The 26,986-nt window shown below is 32.6% G+C and overlaps 1 protein-coding gene across 8 annotated transcripts in view; it reads right to left on the reverse strand.

Moving 5' to 3' along the window:
* Positions 1 to 26,986, reverse strand: part of STX17 (syntaxin 17) — a 51,326-nt gene that overhangs the window by 18,209 nt on the left and 6,131 nt on the right. For 7 of the 8 annotated variants that reach the window (XM_039855911.1, XM_039855919.1, XM_039855902.1 and 4 more), the window contains 4 exons: positions 26,872 to 26,974; positions 26,333 to 26,518; positions 15,753 to 15,818; positions 2,464 to 2,689 (listed from right to left, as the gene is read on the reverse strand). In XM_039855911.1, the coding sequence (XP_039711845.1) occupies positions 2,464 to 2,689; positions 15,753 to 15,818; positions 26,333 to 26,455 (415 nt within the window). In that variant the 5' untranslated portion in view covers positions 26,456 to 26,518; positions 26,872 to 26,974. The remainder of the gene's footprint in view (positions 1 to 2,463; positions 2,690 to 15,752; positions 15,819 to 26,332; positions 26,519 to 26,871; positions 26,975 to 26,986) is intronic. The other variant, XM_039855955.1, reaches the window with a different exon arrangement.

Consider the following 26,986-nt stretch of genomic DNA (forward strand, 5'->3'; position numbering starts at 1 on the left):
TAATAACATATAAAATGACAGAAAAGAGTCTATAGCTAAAGGACAACCACACGGACTAAATTCAATTCCTACTCCACTACTAAAGTCTTATGTAAATTAGCTGCTTTCTTTTCATATTCTTTCCCTCCCATCCTCTCAATTATTCATTTGTTATAACATATCTGGATTTAAGGCAACCGAGTAGAAACTCTCATATCTGGTGAAATACTCAAGCATTTGGTGAGATATTTAATTTTAACTGCTTAATGTTGGCAATGGATTCAAAGTCAAAGCACAATCTGACCGGCAGACCATTCAGAATCTGAAATTCTATTATTGCTTTAGGTATAACTTAGGTATTTTTATAAATGGAATGACTGTTTTAATCAAATCAGCATTGTTTTCAGAGATTCAACTTTGTAGTTTCTCCCAGTGGCAAGTGATTAGATCTTAGGCCAATCTGGTGTACCATGAATTGAGAAGTTTGAGAATCAATAAAGTAGAAAAATGTATTTCACCTGTTATTTCTTCTCTCTCATCCTCTGGCTCTGCCCCAATCTTTTTCATTTCCTCTGTACACATGCTTCCTCAAATTTTACCAAACTTTTTTTTTTTTTTTTTACAGCAGTCAGCTTTCTATGGAGAAAGTTAATTGCCAGCAAACTAGGTAAACTGCCTTCTTCTAGTCACTGCCCAATTCCTCTGATGATATATAAACCCAAGTTTGTTGAGCCCAAACAGTTCTACTGGTAGAAACACAAATAATGTGATAATAAAATGCAAATTAAAGCAAGTTTTAAAATAGTATGACATTGTGAGAAAACTCTCAGAACTCAAAATTTTTGTTTGCTGATGATGGGCAATTCAAAGATACATAGCAAAAGAGACTGATGCCAGCAACTCTTTCCAGAATATCCAGCATATCTTCACTGTTATTACTGCCATCACAACTGTCAAAAATGTCTGGATGTATAAAACAGCCCTTTTATCACATGGAACTATAAAGCCCAGTTTCTCTGTACATGCACATAAAGTATCAGTTAGTACTAAATGATAAGAACAGCACTCAGCCCCATCAATATGGTGGTAATAATTACATATAAACAGAATAATGTAAACAGTAGCTACAAACTATCAAAAAGCATCCTTCCCAAATACTCATTAACTTAAGGGTTGAGTGCTAACATTTCCTTCTCCCCAAAATAACACTTTAGTACTGGTTATCCACAGAGTGAAGTGATTACAGCATATCTGAAATAAAAAAAAGTCTCTAAAAATATATTTACTCATTTATTTATAAAACATTAATGGTCCACTATGAGCCAAGCACTATATACTATGCGCTATGTACTTACCATGTGCTAGGTACTAAGGATACAATAAAAGCAAGATTACCCAGAAGCTCAGGATGATAGCCTAAATGTTTCCTCTAATTTTTTTCTATCTCCCTATAAATTACTGAATCATTAGCACTGAAAATCTAACATTAAAAATAATCTGGTTTTGGAGAGAAGGAGTAGTACAGGAACCTCCTAGATAAATGAAAAGAGAAAAACTGGGTGAGTGTAGCCTCTCTTAGATTCTATACTAATCTGTAATTTATTTATACTCCACCTTTTCCATAAAGATTTAGGGCAGCTTAGAACATATATAAAATGTAATAAGATGGCATTAATTAAAAATAAAAAACAAACTCTAAAACAAAAAAGGGAAAACAGGGGAAGCAATTATAAAATAAAACCACAATAGTTTAAAAATTTGGCTTTTGGTAGTTAAAAATTTTAAATTTAAGCTTTCTAGTAAATAACTCAAGTAGAGAAACCTTATTGGTGTTGCCATTTAATACTCATAAGATTATAAAAAAAAGACCAATTGCTTTGAAGTACTACTATGCATTAAAAAAGATTTATTTTTTCAGAGTTCCTTATAAAGACATTACTATAATGTAATAAACAATTACCAATTACATTCTTAGTGGAGATATAGTAAGTAATTTCACTGGGCTGTTTCCTAGAGTATCACTTCATAAAAGTTGATGGCATTCCTATAGATTTTTGTTTTTACGTTTCATTTAAATTCAGAAAACTGAGCTGAGAGATAGATCTAACATCTCCTGTGGAAATTAGAATGCCTAAGAAAAAATATGACTGACTAGGTCACCCCTACACCTAGACATGAGGGGAGAGTTCTCTGCAGACAAGGATGACATTCTCCTTTGGAAATACTTTAAAACTGATTTTCAATATATTAGACAAATAGGTACTTGAAGCCCTGTAGTGCTGCCTAATACAGCATAGCCTCAAAATTTTATCCTACAAAACTTCTAGGATGTGTACTTCCAGGCACATTCGTAGTCCAAGAATTCAGCATGCGGTACTAGGAAGTGATCCCTGGAGACTTATATATTATCTACAATATCTACACAAGAAGGTGAACATTAATTATCTGCATTACTATGACTGAGAATAAGACTTAGTACATTACCACCGACAGTCACAGATCTGGTCAAAGGAGGCTGTAAAAAAGTTTCTTCATCATTAAATTGTTTCTTAAGTTCTTCTACAGATTCCAGATGGAGTTGGAGAAATTCGGCTGTTGCTGCTGATGCTTCTTCTTTAACAGGATCTATCATTCTCTTCAGAAGTCCTAAGTCGTCCTTTCGAACTTTCAAACAAAGCTTCTCCATTTCTCGAATATTGGAGCGGAGTTGCTATAAAAGAAAAAAAAATCATTAAAAATGCTACCATATATCTTAGTATTAAATATTTTTATTTTCAGAGGTAATTTGTGATAATGGTTGTGAATAGAAATGATTACAAGTATTCTATACAATAGAAGGTATGCATAATACTTTCTATTTTTTATGTCTCTGACCAAATACAGCTTCTTTAGAATTCACATCCTCATACTTTAAATTTATTTAGCATTTTTCCTTCGTTAAATGTGATTATTAAAAAGGTAACAAATGTTCTTCATAATATATCAAACACTGCAGAAACACAAGAAAAATTTAATGACTTCCTTACTTCACTAATCCCACCACCTCTTAACCCACATGTCTCATTGCTCATGCAAACACTGCCATATATAGCCTTAATTTTTTACAAAAAAAAAAATGGATATTATGCACAATAATATATAATTTGTCATTCTATACTCCAATTTAACAATATCATCATGGATATCCCTTCTGGTCAGTGGCTGTACCATATTCCATAGTGTGGATGTAATAATGTATTCAAACATTCCTCCACTGATCAACAGTCATTCATATTTTTTCAAATTTTTAGTTGTTATAAACTATGAAACAAATGTTCTTGAATATAAATCCTAATATGCTATAAAAGTATATATTAGTAATGTAGTATATACTATTCTATTTTTTAGGAGTAATTCCCAAAAGTGATGGTACTCAGTGAAAGGATAATGTGCATTTTTATTTCAATAGCTAGGATCAGTTTTTTTCCCCAAAAGGCTGTAACAATTCACACTACCACCAAAGTATGAGTGCCCATTTTCCCCACATACTGCCAGTATTACATGTTATCTCACTGTTTTTTACTTTGCATTTCTCTCTGAGTAAAGTTGCTCAATTCTTTTCCAAATAATTTTACCCTCTCTTTAAAATAATCTTTTGGCATAATCATAAGTTTTCCTCTAATGTGTTGATATAATGAATTATGAGTTATCATAAACAATGCAACAAACTATCCAAGTGTCATACCAACAAAAACACCAAATAAACCATGAACACTGAAAAAAAAAAGGGCAGTGCAGCCCCCAGAAGACTAGAATAATAACAACAACAAAAAACACAGTAAGATCATGTAAGACTTCATAAAGCAACAATGAGAGCCAGAAGACAGTAGAATGATACATTCAAACTACAGAAAGAAAATCACTACCAACCTAAAATTCTATACCCAGCAAAAATATCCTTCAAGACCAAAGGTAAAATAAAGACATTTCAGACAAACAAAAACTGAGAGAATTTGTTACCAGCAAATACACAGTAAAGGAAATACTAAACAGTGTCTTTCAGAAGGAATGATAATTTATTCCAGACTTAAAGTTGTAGGTAAAGAAAGAAATGAAGAGCCTTAAAAAAATAGTAAAAATGTAGGTAAATCTAGATAATCAGTAACTATAATAAAACAATAATATAATGTCTTGGGGGTTTTCAATATGTACATAATTAAAATATGTAAAAATAGAATTTAATTTGTGGGGCACACATAGAACTAAAATATTCCAGGGTATCTGTATAATCTGTATTGTTTACAGGTATATATTGTAATTTCCAGTAAATGGGTATATAATTCCAAAACAAACAGAGGAACAACTGGATCAATAAAAAATATAAGATCAGTTTAAAAGAAGTAAAAATGGAAATGAAAAAGAACAAAGACTGTGGAAGAAGTAGAAAGCACACAATAACAGAGAGACAGATTTAAACTTAAATATATCAACAATTACATTAACTATAAATTGAACAAATGTTCCAGTTACAAGATAAAGATTTTCAGACTGGAAAAAATACAAAACTCAAGAAATATATCTAAAACATAAATACAGATAGTTCAAAGTAAAAATAAAAATAAAAAAGATAAACCATTCAAATATAATAACCCATCTCCAAAGAAAACCTGCTATAGCAATACTAATATCATAAAAAATAGACCATAAAGCCACAACAGTTATACGATCACTCTTCACCAGGAATATATAATTCTAAAGTTGTGTATACCTAATAACATAGCCATTACACACACACACACACACTCTCTCTCTCTCTCTGCAAAAATCGACAGAACTACAAACAGAAATAAGTAAATCCACAATCATAATAAAAGGCTTGAAAAAACTCCTTTCAGCAACTGATAGAACAAATGGACAAAAGGATGCAAGAGAATTTGAACAATAAAAATTGATTCTATACTGAGTCTTAAAGAAAGTTTCAACAAATTTCAGAAATATTGACATCAGACAGACCATGTATTCTGATCATAAAATTAAACTTGAAATCGTTGACAAAAATATATGTAAAAACACTATATGTCTGGAAATGAAGGAAGACATAAATAATCTACAAGGCAAAGAAGAAATCATAATGGAAATCGGAAATGCTTTGAACTGAATCAGAAAAAATAATGCAGGCTAAAACTTACAGGCAGCTAAAGCAGTATTTAGAAATTTATAGCTCTAAATGCATATATATTAGAGAAGAAGGAAGCCTGAAAATTAATAAAATAAACATTCATCTTAAGAATATAAAAAACAAATAGCAAAAAAAAAAAATGCAAAGACAGTAGGAAGGAGAAAATGATAAAGTTGTGAACATAAATGTCATGAAATAGAAAAAACAAGCATACAGTAGGTTTAAAAAGCCAAAATTTGACCTTTGGAAGACTAATAAAATTCATAAACATCGCTGAGAAGTAATTAAAAAATAGAGAAGGCACATATAACCAAAATCGGAAATTTAAAAAAAGGTACATTACTGCTGATTTTCATATATTAAAAGATATTATGAACATGTTTTTGTCAATAAACTAGAAAAGTCAGATGAAACAGAAAAATTCCTAGAAAACTCACAAAAAATAGAAATCTGAAGTCATATAACCATTTAAGAACTTAAAGGTACATTTTGAAACTCCCCTATTTCCCTAACACATACATAAAACCAAAACCAACCAAACAAGAGGAATCCCAGTACAGATGGCTTTGCTGGCCAATTCTTCCAAAGATTTAAAGAAAATTACACTAATTCTTTAAGAGAACTGAAAAAGAACATTCTCTAACTCATTTTATGATAGCAAACCTGGACACCAAAACTCAACAAGAAGAGTAAGAAAAGGAAAAAATTCAGATCAGTTTCACACACTTGTGAACAAGATGCAAAAATTCTAAAGAAAATGTCATCTATTTAAATCCAACATCATATAAAAAAGTAATAATAATAATAAATCGATAAGATGTTCATGGTTTGGAGGATTCGATATTGCAAAGATGTCACTTTGATAGACATCTATATATCAACAGATTCAATAAATATATTTACTCTATAGACTCAGTATCTACTAATTCAATGAAGTTGAAGAGAATTTGAATCTACAGATTCAATAATATATAGATTCAATAAGTAAGAATATATTTGAAAAAGATTCTTTTTGCTTTTGTGGAACCTGACAAGCTGATTCTAAAATGTATATGGAAATGCAAATACAGGACTGAGATTAGCTTTTGAAGAAGGCAGATTGAAGAACTTCCTCTACTAGCTACTGACTGATTATAAAGCCACAGCAATTAAGACAGTGTGGTATTGGTGCAAGAATAGAAAAATACATCAATGAAACAGACATATATGTACTGAATTTATGACAAACGTGGCATTACAGGACTGGGAGAGATGGGATAGAGGATCTTTCCAAAACATGGTGATTGGTTATTCAAGTATCCATATGGCAAAAAATAAAACTGGATACACCACCATACACAATAATCGACCAAATGGTTTGTAGACCTAAATGTGATAGGCAAAACAATTGAAGAATATCTTCATGACACTGGAGGGAAAGACCTCTTAACCATGGCATAACTATAAAATATCAATAACCTCGACTATATTAAACTAAATAAACTTGTAGTTACCAAGGGACACAACTAAGAGAGTGAAAAGTTAACCACTGAGTGGAAGAAGAAAATTTCAACACATACACTGATAAAGGGGCCACAGGCAGAATAAAGAATTCTCACCAATTAGTAAGACATAGGCAACTCATAGAAATGTGGGCAAGAATCCTAAATAGGCACTACTCATAAACAAATAATTACTCAATTTCTCTAATAATCTGGATATATGTAAATTAATGTAAATTAGTTATCCACTAAAATAGCTAAAATTAAAGACTGAGTTTATGAAATATTGCTGAGGATGTGGCACCCACAGTGACTCACATTTACTGCTGTAAGGAGTGTAAAATTAGTATAACTATTTTGGAAAACAGTTTGGCATTATCGACTAAAGTTGAAAATAAAGATGCCTGATGAACCAGCAATTCCTGTCCAAGGAATATACTCAACAGAAATGTATGCACATGTGTACCAGTAAAAATATCTATAAATGTTAACAGCATGTGTAATAGAGACTGGACACACCCGAATGTCCATCGAATAGAATGGATACATTATGGTGTAAACTTCTAAAGTGGAACATATACAGCAATGAAAATTACTGCTGCAGACAACAACATAAGCAAATCCCAAACAAGAAACAAAAGATATATTCTGTTTAATTCAATTTATATGATGTTCAAACAGAGACTAAATTAAACTAAATTCTTTTTTTTTCCCCCTCCTCTTTAATTTCCCCCGACACCACTTCCACCCCTGACCTATGGATGTTGCCGTTTCCCCTTAAGAACTGGATCTCTGAAGGTGGGCTGTCTCCTACTGCATACTCGCAGTGTGCACCTGGGGCCTGGTGCTCCCAGGGTCTGGTGCACCGGGCACTTGGAGTATGGTCCCTGGCTCCAGCTGGGGCGCGAACCCAGGACCTTCTGCATGTAAAGCAGACATGCTAGCCACTACACTATGGAGCCAACCCCCTAAACTAAATGATACATCTTTGTAATAAAACTATATAGAAAAGCTAGGGAGTAGTTACCATATAAATCAAAAATTGATTACTTTTGAGGGAGAAAGGTGGTTATAATTTTGAAGAGGCTATGAGGGGCTTCTAGAATGCTGGTAATTGTCTCCTTCCTCCTTCCCTCTCTCCTTCCCTCCCTTCTTTTTTTTTTTTTTTTTTTTTTTACAGCAGAAAAGAAAAGCTTTATTAGAAGCAATAGTACACTTCCAGATGTGGAAGTGGGCCTGAGCAAGAGAAGCGTGGCTCAAAGGCTGGTAATTGTCTTATTTCTTGATCTGAGTTGTGGTTACATGAATGTTCACAGTATAATAATTTGTTTAAGGGAATATCTATGTTTTATGCATTTCATAGCACATATATTTCACAGTAAAAGGTTTTAATTATATTTTTAGAAAATAATATTATACTTACTTGTATGGTCAATTAACCTAAAGATAGAAACAAAAAATTGAAAGCATTTGGAGTGGAGTAAATTGAGTAGAAATCTCATCATGAATCTCCTTGCTGGACATTCATACAACTGGAGGCCGTAAAGTTTGTAGGAACAGGTATTAGGCCAGTTGTCTTCACCACTGTATCCGCAAGGCCTAGTGAAACAGTGACTTTAGGAAAGTGAATCAAGTTTAGAGAAAATAGTTTTGTGATGCCATAGCAGAAATTATATTGCAGTAGGAAGATCTTTTTAAAAAGAGAGATAGTTTCTAAAAAGTAAAATTCTGACACTATGAGAAAAGGTTAATCTATTAAGAAAGTGACACCTTAAGAATCCAAAATAGTTGTGTAAGGTGTACTATAATAGGTTCAAAATTTAAGAAACTAGTTTAAAAAAAAAAAATGAAAGGAAAGGCATGTGAACAAGGATGAATGCAAGAGTGGTATGAAATGTGGAGAATCGTGTAAGCGAAGAGCCCAGAATGAGCGGAGGCTGGTGAAAAATGTTAAGAACAATAAAAAGGATTTAAAAAAATACATGTAGAGCAAGAAGAACAGGAAAGAAGGTTTAGACCTACTGCTTGGGGCAGATGGTATAATGTTAACAGATGACGCAGAGAAAGCAGAACAACTCAACTCCTATTTTGCTTTTGATTCTTTATTAAGGGGAAATATTCAAAATTGAAAGGGGCATAAGAAACATGATCAAAGACACGTGAGACATCTTACTGTAAGGATCTAGACAGGCTTCTTGAAGAAGGTGAGACTTGAGCTGTCCCTGAAGAATAATATTGGGAAAATAGAACATGCTAAATAGAAAGACTAGACTGGGAAATGACAGAAGTAGAGGAGAGGGTAGAAGCTTTCCATATACTATATTTCATCAATTTTAGGACAGTATCTTTTCCACATTTTAACATCTCTAAAATTGGAATGTATCTTTAAAAAAGCATTGTGCCATTTTTAACTGACACCACTTTTTCTTTCTTAGAGGCACTCAAAATAATGCTATATCTTACAATTAATGATGCCTTAGATTTAATTTCCTCCCTGAGGCTCTATAGTACCTATGCCAGTCAGAGTAAAGGTCAAAGATCCTAAGTCTTGATTAATCGGCTCATAAATTTTTCAAGGCAAAACTTAAGTTTAAATTTCTCTGTAGCTTATAATAACCTAAAACAATTTACCTTTTAATAGCATTCATTTTGGAATCTACTATTCTGCCTTCTCTTCCATTCTCTATCTGGCCTTGCTTCTCTCTAATATTTTCTTTTCTATTAACTTCTGCTTACTCTCTCTCTTCCTCATTCCCTCTGCTTTCCATTGCTTCTCCCTTTTAATTATTTTTTTAAATTAATAAGTAGATAATTCAAGTGTTCTACATGTCTCCTAGTAAAATCAAGAAAGTCATATTTCACTTCTACAAGTTCCATGGCTGATTTTATTTTGTGTGTTTGTGCTACCTAAGAAACTGGGATAAACTCTCTGTATAGCAGTATCTTTCCAAATGTGGTCTGAAATCTACTGAATCCGAATTGCTAAGGTGCCCAGAAATCTGCGTTTTCAACAAGCTCTGCATCCCCACTGCTATGGAAACTAAGTTGATTAAGTTTCCATGAAAGCCAGGTTAATGTTCTTCAGTGCACTATTACAGTAGTAATAAATTTCCCACTTTTTACTTAGTTTCTAAATCTGATCACAAAATTTTTCTTAATGCTAATGTCTTATTATGCCTGAGAAGAAAACAAACCTATTCTACTTGCAGTTTCATAATAAAATTCCACAGAGTTTGCAGAACAGAGTACTGGAGGGGAGAGAGCTACACAGAAAGAGAACCCTGGAGATATGCAGAGGGGTCACCTCAAGTATTTAGCAGAGCACTGACCAGAACATGTACATGAGGAAGCTACCCAAGGCTGGGAAAAAAAAAAAACATCAAAAAAAAATTAGAGGAAACAGTGTTCAGCACTCATTGAAAGCTGGAAACAGCATCTCCCTCCTTCCACCAGCTAAACTGGAAAAACTCTTAATTCACAGGACATGTGTAAAGCACTCAGAAAGGCTTTACTTCAGTAGTAGGAAAATAATTAGCCCTAGACTGAGCATTACTCTCGTCAATCCTTGTAAATCACAAAAGACCTAAAAGGATCAAACTGTTTCCAAGTAACTATATGCCAGAACAAGGCTCCAGAAAATTTATAGGAGCATGAAAACATTAGCACCCAGCCAGGCAAAGGCCACCCAATCAAAGATCACCAGACCTACAAAGAAATAGGAAAATATGACCCATTAATCAATCAACTGAAACTGACCTATAATTGATATAGATATTCGAATTAGCAGAGGATATTAAAGCAGTTATTATAATTGTATTCTATATAATCAAAAGGTTAAGTAGAGACATGGAAGATATTAAAAAAAGACACAAATCAAACAGAATGGATTAACAACATATTACGCACTGCTGCTGCTAAGACTAGTGAACACGAAGGCATAGAAACTATCCAAAATGAAACACATAGAGGAAAAAAAAAATAATCAGGAAATTTTAAAAGAACATCAGTTAGCTGTGAGATAACTTCAAGCAACTTAACATATGTGTAATTGGAGTCCCTAAAGAAGAGAGATGCAGGGGACAGAAAATTATTTGACGAAATAATGGCCAAAAAATTTCCAAAGTTGATAAAAACTATAAACCTTGAGATCCAAGAAGCTCAACAAATTCAAAGCACAAGAAACATGATAAAGAGAAAATCATAAAAGCAACCAAAGAGACATATTACATATAGAAGATCAAAGATAAGAATGAAACCCATTTCTCATTGGAAACAAAGCAAGTAAAAAGATAGCTAAACATATTTAAAGCATTAAAAGAAAAAAGTCAATGTAGAATTCTACATACAGCAAAATTCCTTTTAAAAACAAAGGCCAAATAAAGGTTTTTCAGATACAGGAAAGATGAAAGACTTCATACCAGCAGAACTATACTCCAAGAAATGTTAAATGAAGTCTTCAGGTAAAAGGAATATGATACCAAATGGAAATAAGGATTTCCACAAAAGCATTAAGCATACCAGAAATGGAAATGACATAGGTAAATATATTAAGATTTTTCTCCTTAATATCTAAATTCTTTGAAAAGATAATCAACTGTTTAAACATTACAAAGTATATAACATACAGTATAAAAAAAATCTGACAACAATAGCATATAGATTGGGAAGGGAGAAACAGGAATATATTGTAAGGTTCTTAAACATATGTGAAACAGTATAATATCACTGAAAGATAAACTGTAATAAGCTGTATAAACCCTAAGGCAACCACTAAAATAACAGAGTTATAGCCAGCAAGACAGGAAAGAAGATAAAATGGAACAAAAATAATTAAAAATAAAATGGAAACATCATTAATCAAATAAAAATTAAAATCACAATGGGATACCACTACAGACTAACTACAAATGGCTAATATTAAAAAGATTAACCATATCAAGTGTTTTCAAGGATATGAAAGAACTGGTGGGAATATAAAATGGTACATCCATTCTGGAAAAGAGTTTGGCAATTTCTTAAAAAGTTAAAGAATAACAACTACTATATGATCTAGTCATTCCACTCATAGGTATTTATCCAAGAGAAATAAAGTCCTTTGTCCATAAAAAGCCTTGAACTCAAATGTTCATAGCAGATGTTTATAATAGCCAAAAAACTAGAAACAACCCAAATATCCATCAAAAGATGAAAGGATAAACAAACTGTGGTATATCTATATAACAGAGTACCTACTCAATGATAAAAAGGAATAAAAAAACTGAGACACATTACAACATGGATGAACCCCAAATTATTTATGCAGAGTGAAAGCCAGCCCCAACCTCCCAAAAGAACAGGAGTGCATATTGCATGAATCTACTTATATAAAATTGTAGGAAATCTAAACTAACGTATACTGACAGAAAGCAAGTTAGTAGTTGCTTGGGCACTGGGGGTTAGGAGTAGGGGAGTGTGTGCATGTGTAGAGAGTGGGGAGGGGTACAGAGGGATGTGGGAGGGAAAAGCAAGAAGGAGGGTTACAAAGGGGTATGAGAAAACTTCTGGGGGGCAAAAGATATATTCATTATCTTGACTGGGGTGATGGTATCACAGTGTATGCATATGTCAAAACTTATCCAATTGTGTACTTTATTATATGTCAATTACATCTCAAAAAAGCTGTTTGGGAAAAAGCAGAAAGAAAAATGCAAATAACATATATTATTTATACATAGTTACATGCACAGAAATAATAAATACTTAAATCGAGGGAAAAGATTTCCTTCAGATAAAGACAGGAACAAGGTAAATAGAATCAAAGAAGAGTACGTACACAAGGGACTTCAGTGGTGTTTCTAAATTTTCTTCAAAAATAAAAAGGAAAGAAATTGTGGCAAAATGTTAAGATTTGACAAATTTTACTGATGAGTACATCGGTGTTATATTATTTTTATTATTTGCTACATTTTTGTATGTTTGAATTATATGTGTGTGTAATTTTCCAAAAAGGTACTTCATTGGTAAGGTTGACATATCATAATAGTTCCTTATTTGTTTGTCAAGCTTGTGAGTTCAGAATCATTTACCAGGGCTACAAAGAAAGTAGATAAAAATCTAACATATCAGGCACCGGACATTCTACACAAAACTGTACATGTGTGCATTTGCATTTTTCTAAAAAGTACACTTAAATATGCTCATTATTAATTAGCCATCTAACTTGTATTCTTGCTTTCATCCTTGTCCCCTTAGAATCTATCCTTTTCATAACAGTCAAGGTGATCTTTTAAAGTATCAGGTCATCTTCTGCTCAGAACCTTCCAAGTGCTTTCGACCCAACTTCAAGTCACCACATCCTGCAAGGCCTTCCATAATCAGTCCCAGCTGATCTCTTCGACTTTATCTCCTATACTCTCCTTGCTCACACCAGCCACACTGACCTCCTTACCACTCCTTGAATATGTCACACATCCTCTCACCTCAGAGTCTTTGCATTTGATTTCCCCTCTGCCTGCAAAAGTCTATTCTCCACGGTTTATGTTACTTCCTTCAAATCTTTGTTCAAATGTCATCAGAAATATTATACAACCAATCTATATATAAAAGAACACTCATCACCTTCTGTGATTCTTTGTTTCCTTTAACCTACCTAATGTTTACTTCATAGTACTTATAACCATCTAAATAGTATACATTTGTCTACTTAAAAAATTATGTCTCTGCTTTCTCCCTTACCACCCCAGAATATAAGCTCAATGAGAACAAGTTTTCTTGTTTTGCTTACAGCTATAACCCTATTATCTAGAATAGTATCTTGAACATAGTAGATGTTCAAATATTTCTGCCCTTCTAATAATCAGGTCAGAAAGGCAGATATTATGCCTGGTTTTGAAAATCTGCAGAAATATCCACAACTTAGATAAACGAAGTAAGTTTTAAAAGAAGAAAGTATACCAACTCAGTAATTAATAAGCTTTGCAGTATGCAAGTAGTAAACTGCAAATTATAGCCAAACTTTCAGTAAAATAAAGGTGACATATTTCCCTCTCTTCAGTTTTATAACTAAAGTTAATAAGCAGTTATGACTTTTTTCTCCTTCCATAAATATCCTGAAATTTCAGCCTAAAGATTAAACTATATGTTTAAATATGTTCTTATCTATCCTGATAATTATAAAAAGTAATTATTCTTAATTAAAATTCTGAAAATGGCTAATTATGTGTTTAATGATTAAAAGGAGAATGGTTATGCATATATTTGCCTTTGTAAAATATTGATTTAAGGATTCCTAATGTGTTTTTACAACATGCAATTTTGAGAGCAAATTGTGTACCGCAAGAAACATTTGGTATCATAATAATTAATCTGATTTCTTTAACAAACATAGAGCACAAGTCCACTGGTAAACATTTAAATAACTTAAACACATTCTAGACATCATATAATTTATTAAGAACTCCACAGTTATAATTATTTAATTAAAATAAATCTAGACTATGCTTTACTTGTATTACCCAACTACTACACTAAGGTATTGATAAAAATGTAATGACTTCACACTTATTTCAACATTAAAAGGCACCAAAATGCGTATACATAGCTTAAAAAATATTAACTGAACCACTAAAAGGAGTAAAAATCAAGAGAAAAAGGCCTCCGTTGATTTTCTCAACAAATATCTAATGAAGACCCACTGTATAGGTATTAAGGGACATACTCCATTTTCTATCCACCAGAGTTAATATTAAAAATAATTCCAGATTGGATTCCTGCACTACCACTTATGAAAGTATTTTTCAGACACATAATAACTTAAAAATTTACCTCCAAGTTACCCTTTCTGAGAGAACTACTGAAAGATGTACTCTAACAAAACAATGGAGTAAACCAAAACTGAGGAAGATATCATATTAAAGAAAACAGGGACCCAAAACAGTGATCAGCTGAGGAAGTCCCAGAACAGCAGTTGTGCAACAAATCTAGAAAGTGGGTCCAGATTGGAACTGAGGAAAAAGGGCTTCAGGAGGAAGTCTTCAGGATAAAGAATGGAAGTGATGTACTTGAGCACATGAAAAATATTACTGATTGCATGTGGCAGAGATGTGGAGCATTTAGGAGAAAAACACTGCAAATACACAGAAAGCCAGGCAACAAAAAAAAAAAAGTGAGGCAATCATTAACTTCAAAAAAGCAAAAGGCTGTACTATATTTCACTATTTGCCTTAAGAAAAAATAATATCTATATAATCAAAATGAGAAACTAATTGCTAAATTAACGAAAAATTATAACATATGTAATTATATAAGGGGAAAGGAAGTAGGGGAGCAAAGTGAAAAGCTAGATCTCCACCTACTATGGCAAGAAGTGAAGAGATAATGCCAAAACCTGATTAATTAAGAAACACCAGTCTCCACATGGTATTTAGGAATAAAGAACTAAAAACTAGGAAATCTGGCCAAAGGGATTAAAAGTGGTTTCTTCCAAGTAGGACTTAGGGATGGATAAGGATAGGGTACTATAAACCTTTTAATTTTTTTTTTTTGGCTTTTGTAAAATAACTGTGTAAATATATTTTTAAAAATTAATTTAAAATATTTAAAATTTATCAAAAAGCCAATAACTGCAATGAATGGTTACAATACTATATTAATTCAATAATATAACAGAAAGATCAATATCTTCAAGTTATAAGGAACTCTTAAAAAAGACAACGTAATATAATATATGCAAGGGACATGAACAGGCAATTTACAAAAGAAATATTACTATCCTACGCGCATATCAAAAAACCTTTTACCCTTCAAAGCAACATAACAAAAACTCCAGATTAAAACAAAAAAGCAGCAATATTTTAAACTCATTAGTAAAAGTTTGAGAAACAGCTAATACTAATGTTTGTAAGGTTTGTTGTGGAAAATGCCATGATTGTGGGAGTGTAAGCTGATGTATCATTTCTGGAGGAAATTTTGGTAATATGACTCAAAATCTTAAAAATATGTATGACATTTGATTCAGTAATTCCTGCTAAAAATTCATTCTTAAGAAATTAGTTATAAATATGCATAAAAGAATTCAGCTACAAAGATATTTATTTTAGCAAATTTTCTTAAGGCTTTTTCATACTGATTTACTGAAAACATTATAATAGCCTTACCTGAACTGTACGTCCTGCATTGATATGCTCTTCGTGCAACTTGTCCCAGATTCTGCATCGCTGATACTACAGAAAAGAGAGGGGAACGGTACTGAATTTGTTTTCCCAATAAAGTGATTATCTCTAGTTACTAGAAAAATCCACACTCCCTACCCAAACTTCAACATATCGGCTAGAAAGTTATTGACTTGGTAGTGGCAGTTAACTGTCCAAAGACCACGCCAGTAGGAAATTTTCAAAAACATTACATACACAATTCTGGCAAATGGTAAAACAAACAAAATTCACTAAAGACTATTTACTTTATTTTACCAAAAGAGAGCATGAATTTTGTCTATATTGCAAACTCTTTGGAGATAAAAAAATAAACAATGAGAAGGTAAAAGAATATGAAAAATAAAAATATCAAGAGCATTCATCGGATAATCTTACTGTAAATGAAGAATTTTAAATGTCAAGTATTGAAAATAAAATCCGATTTTGAGAAAAAGTAACATTGATACTGAAGACAGAATGTAAAAAATGAGAATAAACATTTAATATGTATGTTTGTTTTTACTAAGCCAATGTTTAGCTTTCAGTTTCATCCAAGAAACTTGATGAGCATGATAATGGAAAATGTTTCATTTGACAGGAACCATAGCAAAACATCACAACATTATAGCAGACTACTATCTGGAATAGAAACATCAACACCAAACATCACAAATTATTTTTGGTTGAAATAAAAAGTCCAAATAATTAAGATGTTAACAGATGTGAATAATGATATTAAACACATTTTTGTTGTACTACATATCAAAAAAATAAATCAACTTAGAAATATTTTGAAGAGTCAGAAACATGAAAATGCCCTATACATGCCTCACAGACATACTAGATAATAAAAGTAGAGCAATAAAAAAATTTCTAGGGCATTTTTATATTCTTTATTCTGTATATTCTTTAAATTTGGTAGTGAATAATGCAGCAAGAAAAAGCAATCTTGTTTGATACTCTTAAATTTATTTACCTCATCTAAGAACAATAGCTATTAAGCTTAAAAATAATCGAACTATATTAAATACTATACTTGATAAATATGTATTTAATATAGTTCGATTATTCTTAAGCTTAATAAAATTAGGAATAGTATTACCATATGACCCAGCAATCCCTCTTCTGGGTATCTACCCCAAAAATTTAAAAACATTTATCCATAAAGATATATGCACCTGAGCGTTCACTGTAGCAATATTCATGGTGGCCAAGACATGAAAACGACCAAAGTGCTCTTTAATAGATGACTGGATAAAGAAGACGTGGTACATATATACAATGTAATATTATTCAGCCATAAGAAAAGATGGAATACTGCCATTTGCGACAAATGGATGGATCTCGAGATTATCATGATAAGCAAAATAAGTCAGACAGAAAAAGTTGAGAACCATATGATTTCACTCACACGTGGGATATAAAACTGAAAGCAACAAACAAACAAGACAAACAAACAAAAACTCATAAACAGAGACAACAGTTTAGTGGTTACCAGAAGGTAAGAGGGGAGGGTGGGGAGGTAGATAAGGGTAAAAGGGGTCAAATATATGGGGAAGAAAAGAAATTTGACTTTGGGTGATGAAAGTACAATGCAACACACAGATAATGTATTATAGAATTGCACTCTTGAACCCTATAAAATTTTATTAACCAATGTCACCCCAATAAATTTAATAAAAAATAAAAATAAAACATTTGAAAAATAAAAACCATTATCCAAACACATTTAAAACCACTATCAAACTACTCTAATGTATAAGAAAAACCGAACTGATGTCATCAGATCCAGTATGAATGTTCTTTTAGAAAATGTTATGATATTCATAAAAAGATGAGAATAGAAGCCAAAGATACATATTTAAAAATAAACAGCTTTTAAATTTATTACTCAATACTACCCTGTCATGATATTTTAAGAAAAATTAGAAAAGAGTTGAGAATTCAGGGAGGCCAGAGCTACTAGAATTCAAGGGGCAGAACATCAAAGAACCAGGTGACTATGAGTCAGAGTGGAAAAACCTTGCGATATACTGGACATCAGGTAGAATACCCCAAAGTATTGGCCTTTATAGAGAAAAATTAGCCCTGTAATAAAGGCTGTTCTGATTCTACATGAGAAAGCTTAAAAGAAAGCCTCAAAAATATCAGACTATTCCCAAATAACTTAAATGTGTCTCAGAATAAAATTCAAAAATACTTACGGGTATTTAACCTATTTCCTGTTTAGAAAAAAAAAAAGTGAAGCTCATTGCCAGCATTAATTTTACATAAACGCACTCTGAGGCTGAGGCAAATCTGACTGATTTTCAATGTGAAAATAAAATATGAAAACTGAGTTATTGGAGTTATTTCTAAACAGAACTTGTCTCTAATCCTAATGTAACAGAAATGTATACATAAATCAGATTCATCAAATAAATCTTCGGCTAACAACTTTTCAAGAACAATGTTAACATCTTGAGCAGGAATGCTGCATTTTGTAGGATTTGACATTTTCAGCAAATGAGAATTATTATATTTTGTAAATGGAAATACCACTACTAAAAACAGAATGCTAAAAATAGAATGATGTAATTTGTTTCCAAAGACTATCATACACTAGAGCGATACAACGATAATAATAAAAGTGAGATATTTTGTGGCAAATTTTAGGAGTAAAGTTAGGACTGTAATCTGAGTTATCTTGGGATAAACACTGCAGCTGCAAGCGCCTCCGGCAAGTATTCTAGAGGAAAATAGGAAATGAGTTAAAAATATTCAGTATCTAAGTTCACAATGTTTGGCATCCAATAAACAATTACCATGTATGCAAAAAAATCAAGAAAATACAATCTGTAATGAGAAAAATCATTCAACAGAAACAGAAATTCAATAAAACTCTAACCAAGAATAATGAAGGAAACTATACTAATGCACACTATAGTAAAATTACTTAAAATAAGTGATTTAAAAAAATCTTAAAAGCAGCCAAAGGAAAGAAAGACACATGAAGTACAGAGGAACAAAGATAGGAAAGACAAAAGACTTCTCATGAGAAATAATGCAAGCCAGAAGACAGTGGAAACAACATCTTGAAAGTACTGAAAAACAAATCTAAAATTCAACCTGGAATTCAATATCCAGAAAAAATATTTTTTAAAAGTGAAGGCAAAATATTATTTTTCAAACAGAAAAAAGCTTTAAAAATTCATCAGCAGGAGACCTGTACAAGAAATGTTAAAGAAAGTCCTTCAGGCTGATGGAAAATGATACCAAATAGAAATGTGGTCCTACACAAAGGAATCAAAGGAGCATTAAAATGATAAATACATGTGTAAATACAAAATGTGTTTTTTTCTTATTTTTAAGACCTCTTTGAAAGATAACAGCTTAAAACAAAAATAACAACAATGTATTGTGGGGTTAATAATATACATAGAAGTATAAAATAAATGACAACACTACAAAGAACCTAGAAGAGAGGAAATGAAAGGTTATAAGGTTCATATAATATACATGAAGTAATACATACACACACTACTGGAAGGTAGAACATAATAAGTTAAAGATGAATACTCTGAACTATAAAGCAACCAACTAAAAAATAAAAATAAAAAATAAAGAAGTATAATTAGTAAGCCAAAAAAAGAGAAAATATGGAATCATAAAAATACACAATCCAAAAGAAAGGAGTAAAAGGGGGACACAGAACAAATGGGACAAATAGACAAAAATAGCAAGATGATAGATTTAAAGACAACCATTCGACAAAAATGTCTATTCATTAAAAACTTCGCAGCAAACTAAACGTAGAAGATAGAGGCATCTACAAAATCCCTAAAATTAACACCATGCTTAGTGGTGAAAGACCATTCCCTAATCTTGGGAACGAGGTAAGGATGTCTGATCTCAGCACTCCTATTTAATACCACACGGGAAGCCCTAGTCAGCACAATAGGTAAAAGAAAGAAAAGAAGGAAGGGAAGGAGGGAGAGGGGAAGAAAGAGGGGAGGAGAGGAGAGGGGGAGAGAAAGAGAGACTGAGAGAGAGGGAAAGGAGGAAGATGGGGAGGGAGGGTAAGTTTGAGGGAGGGAAGGCAGAAAAGAGAGAAGGGGAGAGGGAAAGAGAGAGAGGGAGGGAGAAAGAAAAAGGAAAAAGAAAGAAAGAGAAAGGAGAAAAAAAGGAAAAAGAAGAAAGAAAAAGAAAGAAAGGAAGAGAAAAAGGAGGAAGGAAGGAAAAGAAAGAAGGAGGGAAGAAGAGAATAAAGTAGTTTGTCTTCACAGATGACATGATTATCGATATAGAAAATATCAAAGACTCTAACAGAAAAGCTGTGTAATATTAACAGACAGCACAATGATTGCAAGCCATAAACTGAGGATTACTCACGTAATGAACATAAATATCTAACCCATTTTGTAAGTAAAAGTGATTCACCTCACAGTGCCTACCAAATACCAAAAATATAAAACCCAAAACAAACACAAAGGATATATCCCAATCTCCTAATGCATTAGAAACTATTAACTGATGGTGCCAATGCTGAGTATATGGGTAGGCTAACTTACTTGTTAAGTAACCCATTTCCAAGTATCGACCTTGCATTCAGGAAGTTTTCCATATATCTTAACCCTCTCAATAACCCTATGAGGAAGATTTTATTTTTACTTTTACAACTCTACAAAGATCATGGGCATTTTTAGCTTTCCCCTGAATAATTAAATTGGTGTATTTATATCTGACTGAGGATGAAATCAATCAGGACATGTTCCACAGAAATAATTAAGTTGGGTTTTCAAGAAAAAACAATGTTTGAAAGGTGAACATATGGGGTGGATATTGCTAATAAATGTAGGAAAGAAAGCAAAAATTAATTCCACTCCATTTTTTTTTATCTTCCTTCTTTGAAAAAAAAAATGACCTTCAAAAGAGAACAGTCTACAATAAACATGATTAAGAGAAAAATGAAAACCAAGAAAATGTAAAAACAAACCTACATACTTCAAATGAGTCCGAGTTAACAGGCCCTGAGAAATTACATCAAGTGAACCAAAAGACCTTGCAAATGTGATCAAAGAAACACGGTGACCTATCTATGAGGAACTCTGAAGAATTGGAATGGCTCCTAGAGACCAGCAAATACTAACCTAATTTTCACAAAAGAAAGTATCTTTAAAACACTGCAGACTGTAAATCTTGGGGGAAATTTTATATCAGATTATCAGAGAGATGGCTTGTGAGAACTTGGAGAAATGGTGGCAGTACATTAGACTGCTCTGCCCTTTTCTTGTCCAACATTTTTCATCAATCCCTTGAAAACAAAGAATGTTAAAAATTACCAAATTTGCCGATGACATAAACTAGAAGGAATAATTACATAGAGGAAAGATCACAATTCCACATAAGAACAAATGTAACAACAATAAATGTAGAGCCTAGCATTTAAATTAAAAAGGGCAACTGCACAAGAAATGAATATGTTTGGGCCCAATAGCTAAAGTTCACATTTAAAAAGTTCTATGGATTTTATTTAGTTAATTACAAAACCAATAAAAATAGCCAGCAATACGAAATGGCTTCTAAAACAACTGATGTAACCTTAGGCTGTATGCATGCATACGTATATTCATTCATTCAACAGTTTTATTAGGAGCACATTATGTTTCAAGCACAAGCACACTAGAAGTTTAACATATTTACCAACACAGTAATCTTAAGAAAGTAATTAACACTCTAAGTCTGCTTCCCCACCTAGAAAAGGAAGACAATAATAAAGCTAATGTATAAGGATTCTGTGAGGATTAAATGATATGATATATATAAAACCCCTAACATAGCACTTGAATAAAAACAATAGCTATGATCTTTGCTATTATTATTTGCTCACTTGTCAAATAAACTGTAGAAGAGATTAATGTCTTGGGTGGAGGCTGAACTAGATGATTTTACCTCTTATAACAAAATTCTAAGCAAAATGAGGAATAAAATCGTTTAGACTTGCTACACAATGTTTTACCTAAATTAGGTTAAATTACTAAAATATATATTTTCAAATCTTTGGAGAGAACAACTTAAAGTGATTTAAATATGTGTGAAAAAAATTAAAAAGAAGTAACTCTTTTAAAATTTAGTTAAGTTGGGACCACTGACAAGGATTTCTAAACTGCAGTTTTTACAAAATGTCATTTTTGTACTGTCTATTTGCACAGTAGCATTATATAGATAGTTTAAAACAGTGTTATAATGAAGCAATTAGGGTGCTTTTAGATGCAAAAACACCAGAAAACTCAAAATCTTAAAATGGCTTTAAGAATAAGAACATTTATTATACCACGTAAGAAGCCTAGAAGTAGGATAATTCGGAAGCTTCAAAAGTCCTCGAGCACCTAATTTCTTTCTGCTTTACTATCTTCAACAGAGTTTTGTCCTCAAACTTGCTGCCTACTAGACATAGTTCCAGATACAACAGACATAAGACCAGTGGAAGCGGGAGGACTATTTCTTTCCATGTATATCTTTATAACAGTAGAAAAATCTTTTTCAGCAATTTCCATATTCCAAACAGGCTTTCTTTCCCTCAAGTCTTCTCAGCCAGAACTGTTGGATATATCTACTGTTCATCATTAATCAAACATTGACAAGAATGAAATTGCCCCCATTAGACTCTTTATCATTCACCACCTGTGCTGAGGCTTTCCTATCCTCAAACACAGAGGAAGGCAAACTGAATCAGGTTCTGTCAGAAATAAAAAGAGGTAGAGAAATGTGATTAAAAGATTGAAATAAACATTCTCAGACTAAAAAGAGAAATGGAAAAGGTTTTGTTGCAATCAAAAGTTAAAAAACAAATCAATAAAAATAAGTCAAAAAAAATCAATAAGACTGATTATGTCTGATTTTGTACCATATAGTTCATACTTCCTGAATAGTCTATGCCAACTCATTTTCACGTCTTATCATTCTCTAAATACTTCCTACCTTATTTTCTCAGACTGTAAACTTGAGAATTAGAAACCTAATTTTTTACATTTTCAGTGCTAATATAAGAAACAACAAACACCATCACTTATGAAAAGCTAACATATATTTTTTTCCTGTAATAATTTCCCTTCTCATTAAACCTGGCAAATTGAACACATTCGTCTCTACTCTTTTCTAAAACCCAACTAAAATAACAGTAAAGAACTTTCAAAGGTATAAATTCACAAGAACGAGAATACAATTAAAGAAACCAGCTGACAAGAAATTTTAACAGAATTTTGGAAGCTGAAAAGAGAAAGGGTATGAACATGTAATAATTGACTTAGCTGACCACAGAAAGCTGAAAGCTAAGGCTGCAGAAGGGGTGGATAGTGGGAGAAAGTGGCAATAAGAAGCAAGCCAACAAACATAGCACCACTCCAAAAAGACTCAGTAACCAGAGGTACCACCTACCAGGTAACCGGGTGGATGTGGGGCCAAAAGCAGAAGGGCTGGTTAAAAGTTTATGTAAGGAACAGGTAGTCTATCAGATGCCCTCTCCATAAGCCCAGGCAACTGCACTGCCACTATCACCACAGAAGACCACACTCCAAAAGATTATCTGGTGGTTCTCATTAAAATAGATCCTCACCTGTCCACCCCTGCAGGTAACAAGGCCCCTACTACTACCCTGCTACACACACACGCACGCACACACACACACCTTCCAATTAGTACTTGTAAATATTAACAGCTAACCAAGTAAAGCCTATAAGTCTGTAAGCTACCACCAAAGGAGGGAAAAAAAAAGGAAGAAAGGGAGAAAGAACAGAGGAGGGAGAGAGGGAAAGAGAGAAAAGAAGAAAGAAAGAAAAAAGGTAAACAGAAAAGAGACAAGGAAGCAAAAGAAAACTTAAAAAATAATAATAATTTCACCATAGAGAGATGATATGATACTGCATCCATGAAACACGAGCCGTCTCTTTAAAAAAAAAGAGAGAGAGGGGAGATTTGAGAGAAAAAAGAACATAGAAATAATATGATTCTGGTTATTTCATTTTAACTGAAATGTGGATGTGAGAGCTGGAGCCAGAGCTGCCATTTTACATGCAAGATAGAAATAAGAGGATTGGACAGCAAGTTTTTAAAAAGCCTGGGTCTTTAATGACTGTTGAGCTGCCTAGACCATCTCCATAAGTATAAGAGATTAAAAATGAAAACAAAAACAAAAAACCTCTGTCGTATTTCATACACTATATTGGGGTTTTCTTCCACTTGCACTTCCAACTATATACTAATACAGTACATGCTACAAAATAAGTTTTCCCTCAAGCCCCTACAATATGAAACGAAGAAAATTACGTTCCAACTTGACTAACTTATTGTTCCTACTAACTATGTTGAAGTCTATCTTACATTAGCCAAGAAAGCTGAATACTAACACTTCAAATTTCAGGATTACATTCTAATCAAGTCTATCTTGTGTAATAAAACGTAATGCTGAAGGACCTATGGAATACAGTCCCAGGTGTCCACAGCACACTACTCTCATTGTTTTCGGATGTTGCAGAATCACTCCACTAAGGCTTACTTTCAATTTCCCTTCAGTCTGACTTTCTTCTTTTAAATTCACATTGGATGACTGATGGCTAACATAATAAATATTTTATCTTTCTACACCCTTCCCCCAGGAAGAATATGACTTTTTTGAAAATGAGGCACCATTAGACACCTGGAGTCCAAAATTAATTCTTAACTCTTTTGTCCACAGTGAACACTACTGCTTTTAAATGCTTTTACATTGCCATATCTAGCTATTAAAACATGTTATTCAATTTTATATAGATAAAAGTCACTTTCATAACTAAACTAGAAATACTAGAGACAGCAGAATGACCAAGAATATGAGATAAAACATAGATAAGTATGAGTTTTAACTGCTTAGCTTCAGACACCATCACTTATATAGTAAATTATAATTATGCTAATATTGTCTAACATTTTCACAATAAGTAAAAATTTCACAAAATGCTGAAGGAAAACTGTTCTCCTAAAGAAATACCAATGTAACTCTAGAATAATTTTCTTATGAAATATGGCACAACTAACCAAATCAGTAATAGACCCATTCCTATCCTCACCTACCTTTCTCTTAGGGTTTTGACTTTTCCACTTATGACTGATTGGGTGGTACATGTGGGTATGCTCTTAGAATAATGATAGCAGGCACTTTCATGTAGAATTAATATAAGAAAAAGGAAATCTAAAACATGCCAAACCTCAAAGGTAAAACAGGACAAAGAAGGGAAGAAATGGTGTCAGTAGACCACAGTCTACCTATTTCTGCCTTTCAAAATCAATTCTGCCAATTCTTGTCATCTTTGTAACTGAGTACTTCAAAATGAGCTCAGGACTTTGACACACATACCTTATCAAACCTCCCACCCAGATATGATCAATCAAAAGTAAACAACTCTATTTCTATATTGTTAGAGTGCTAAAAGAACTAGCCCTCCTCATTAATCAAAGCATGGAATCCTTTAATTTGTTTCTGCTTATAACCAGAATAACCAGTTTACCAGACAACGCCCCCATCCTTATATGTTATAGTTGTTATTGCTTATGGATAAAGAAAACAGAAATTAAAGTATGACAAAATATTATTTTCATCAAAATATTCTTGGCACTTATATTCCATACTTTTTAAAAATACTTAAATACTAGGAAGACATGGTATCTATGAAAGAAAAAAGTTAACATTATTACTTGTATAAGGTAGTCATTAGAGGGTGATAAATATTGTTTACATTAAAAGGCTTAATAACCACTTCTATTACCCTCCTCAAAAAAAAAAAAAATCAGTGGAGGGCCACACAGCTTAAAATTTATACTGGGGGAGGTCTTTTTGAAAAACCAAATACCACTGAACTGTCCCACATCGAATAAGATATATAACTTATCAAAATCAATGCATCAACTCAGTAAATCTGATGTTTTCATAAATGCATTTCATAAATGCCGCAACCATTCCACCAGACCCTGGCCAGTCCAGGTTCTATGCAACCTTTGCCATAATCCCCGAGACTACTTCTTCCCTCCACCTATTTCCTAAACTGATCTCTAGGCAATACTTCTCAATTTGAGACTTTCCTCAAAGAGAAGAAATGAAGTTGGGAAATTCCCTCATATCACACAACAATTTGCCTTTTTAATCTACATGCACCTGAAGATAGGAGTTACTGACAGACATACACTCAGGTTCAAAAAACTTGTCATGGGGTGAATGAAATTAAAGTAAGCCCCTTAGCCACCTGATGGTGCATTATCAAACAGTTTGCATTTTAATTATTAACTGCCTAATATGTCAGCAACCAAAAAAAAATGCAGACCAATTTCTTATATATCCCTAGCTAAAAAAGAAATCGAGAGGTATATTTTCAGAACGGAAAAAACAGATGAAAAAATGAATAATATTGCTAAATCAACAAGAACTAGATGTTTTAGCAAAGATTCTAATATTCTGAATTCAGCTAAAATGTACAACAAATATAAATTGGAATATGTAACTGTTTTTTTTTGTGGTAGAAAATGGAAAAACTCACCTTCTCAATATTTATCTGGTGCTTTCTTAACCTCTCCAAGTCTGTTGGAATTACTATTTTAATGAATTTCTGGATAGCTGGTTCAAAACGGCGTAATTTCACTTTTTCTTCATCTTCAGACATCCTAAAAAAATGTTATGTCACTTCTACTTGCAACAACTGTCTTCTCTTCTCATCCAGAAAAACCTAAAAGGAAAATATTTATTTAAGAATGTTTTTAAAAGAGTCTTATTGCTTTCAAAAGCCAACTGTTAGGTAATTTTGTAATTTACTCTAAATATGCATTCAACTTAATGCTGAACTTAAGTGACCTTTTAAAGAAATCTTTTATTTTAAAACCTTTTTTTCCCCCTCTACAAAAGAAATGTATATTCACTTTAGAATGTTTAGAAAATATGAAAAAGAGAATAAAATCAACAATCATCTGCTCACCCATAGTTAACTACTCTTTTTTTCCTCCCTCCCACCCCCTACTCTTTCCATTTTGATGTATGTCTTTCCAGATCATTTTTTATATAAGAATGTATATATGTAAATACCTTTTTTAAAAAAACTAGAAGTGTACTGCCCAAGTTTTCACTTTCCAATGTACGTATCTTGGATACTGAATAGCCTTTTCGAAAAAGGTGTCACACAGCAAAACTGGAAGAAAAA

This window comes from Pteropus medius, unplaced genomic scaffold, assembly GCF_902729225.1.
Source record: "Pteropus medius unplaced genomic scaffold, Ma_sr-lr_union100, whole genome shotgun sequence".
NCBI lineage: Eukaryota > Metazoa > Chordata > Mammalia > Chiroptera > Pteropodidae > Pteropus > Pteropus medius.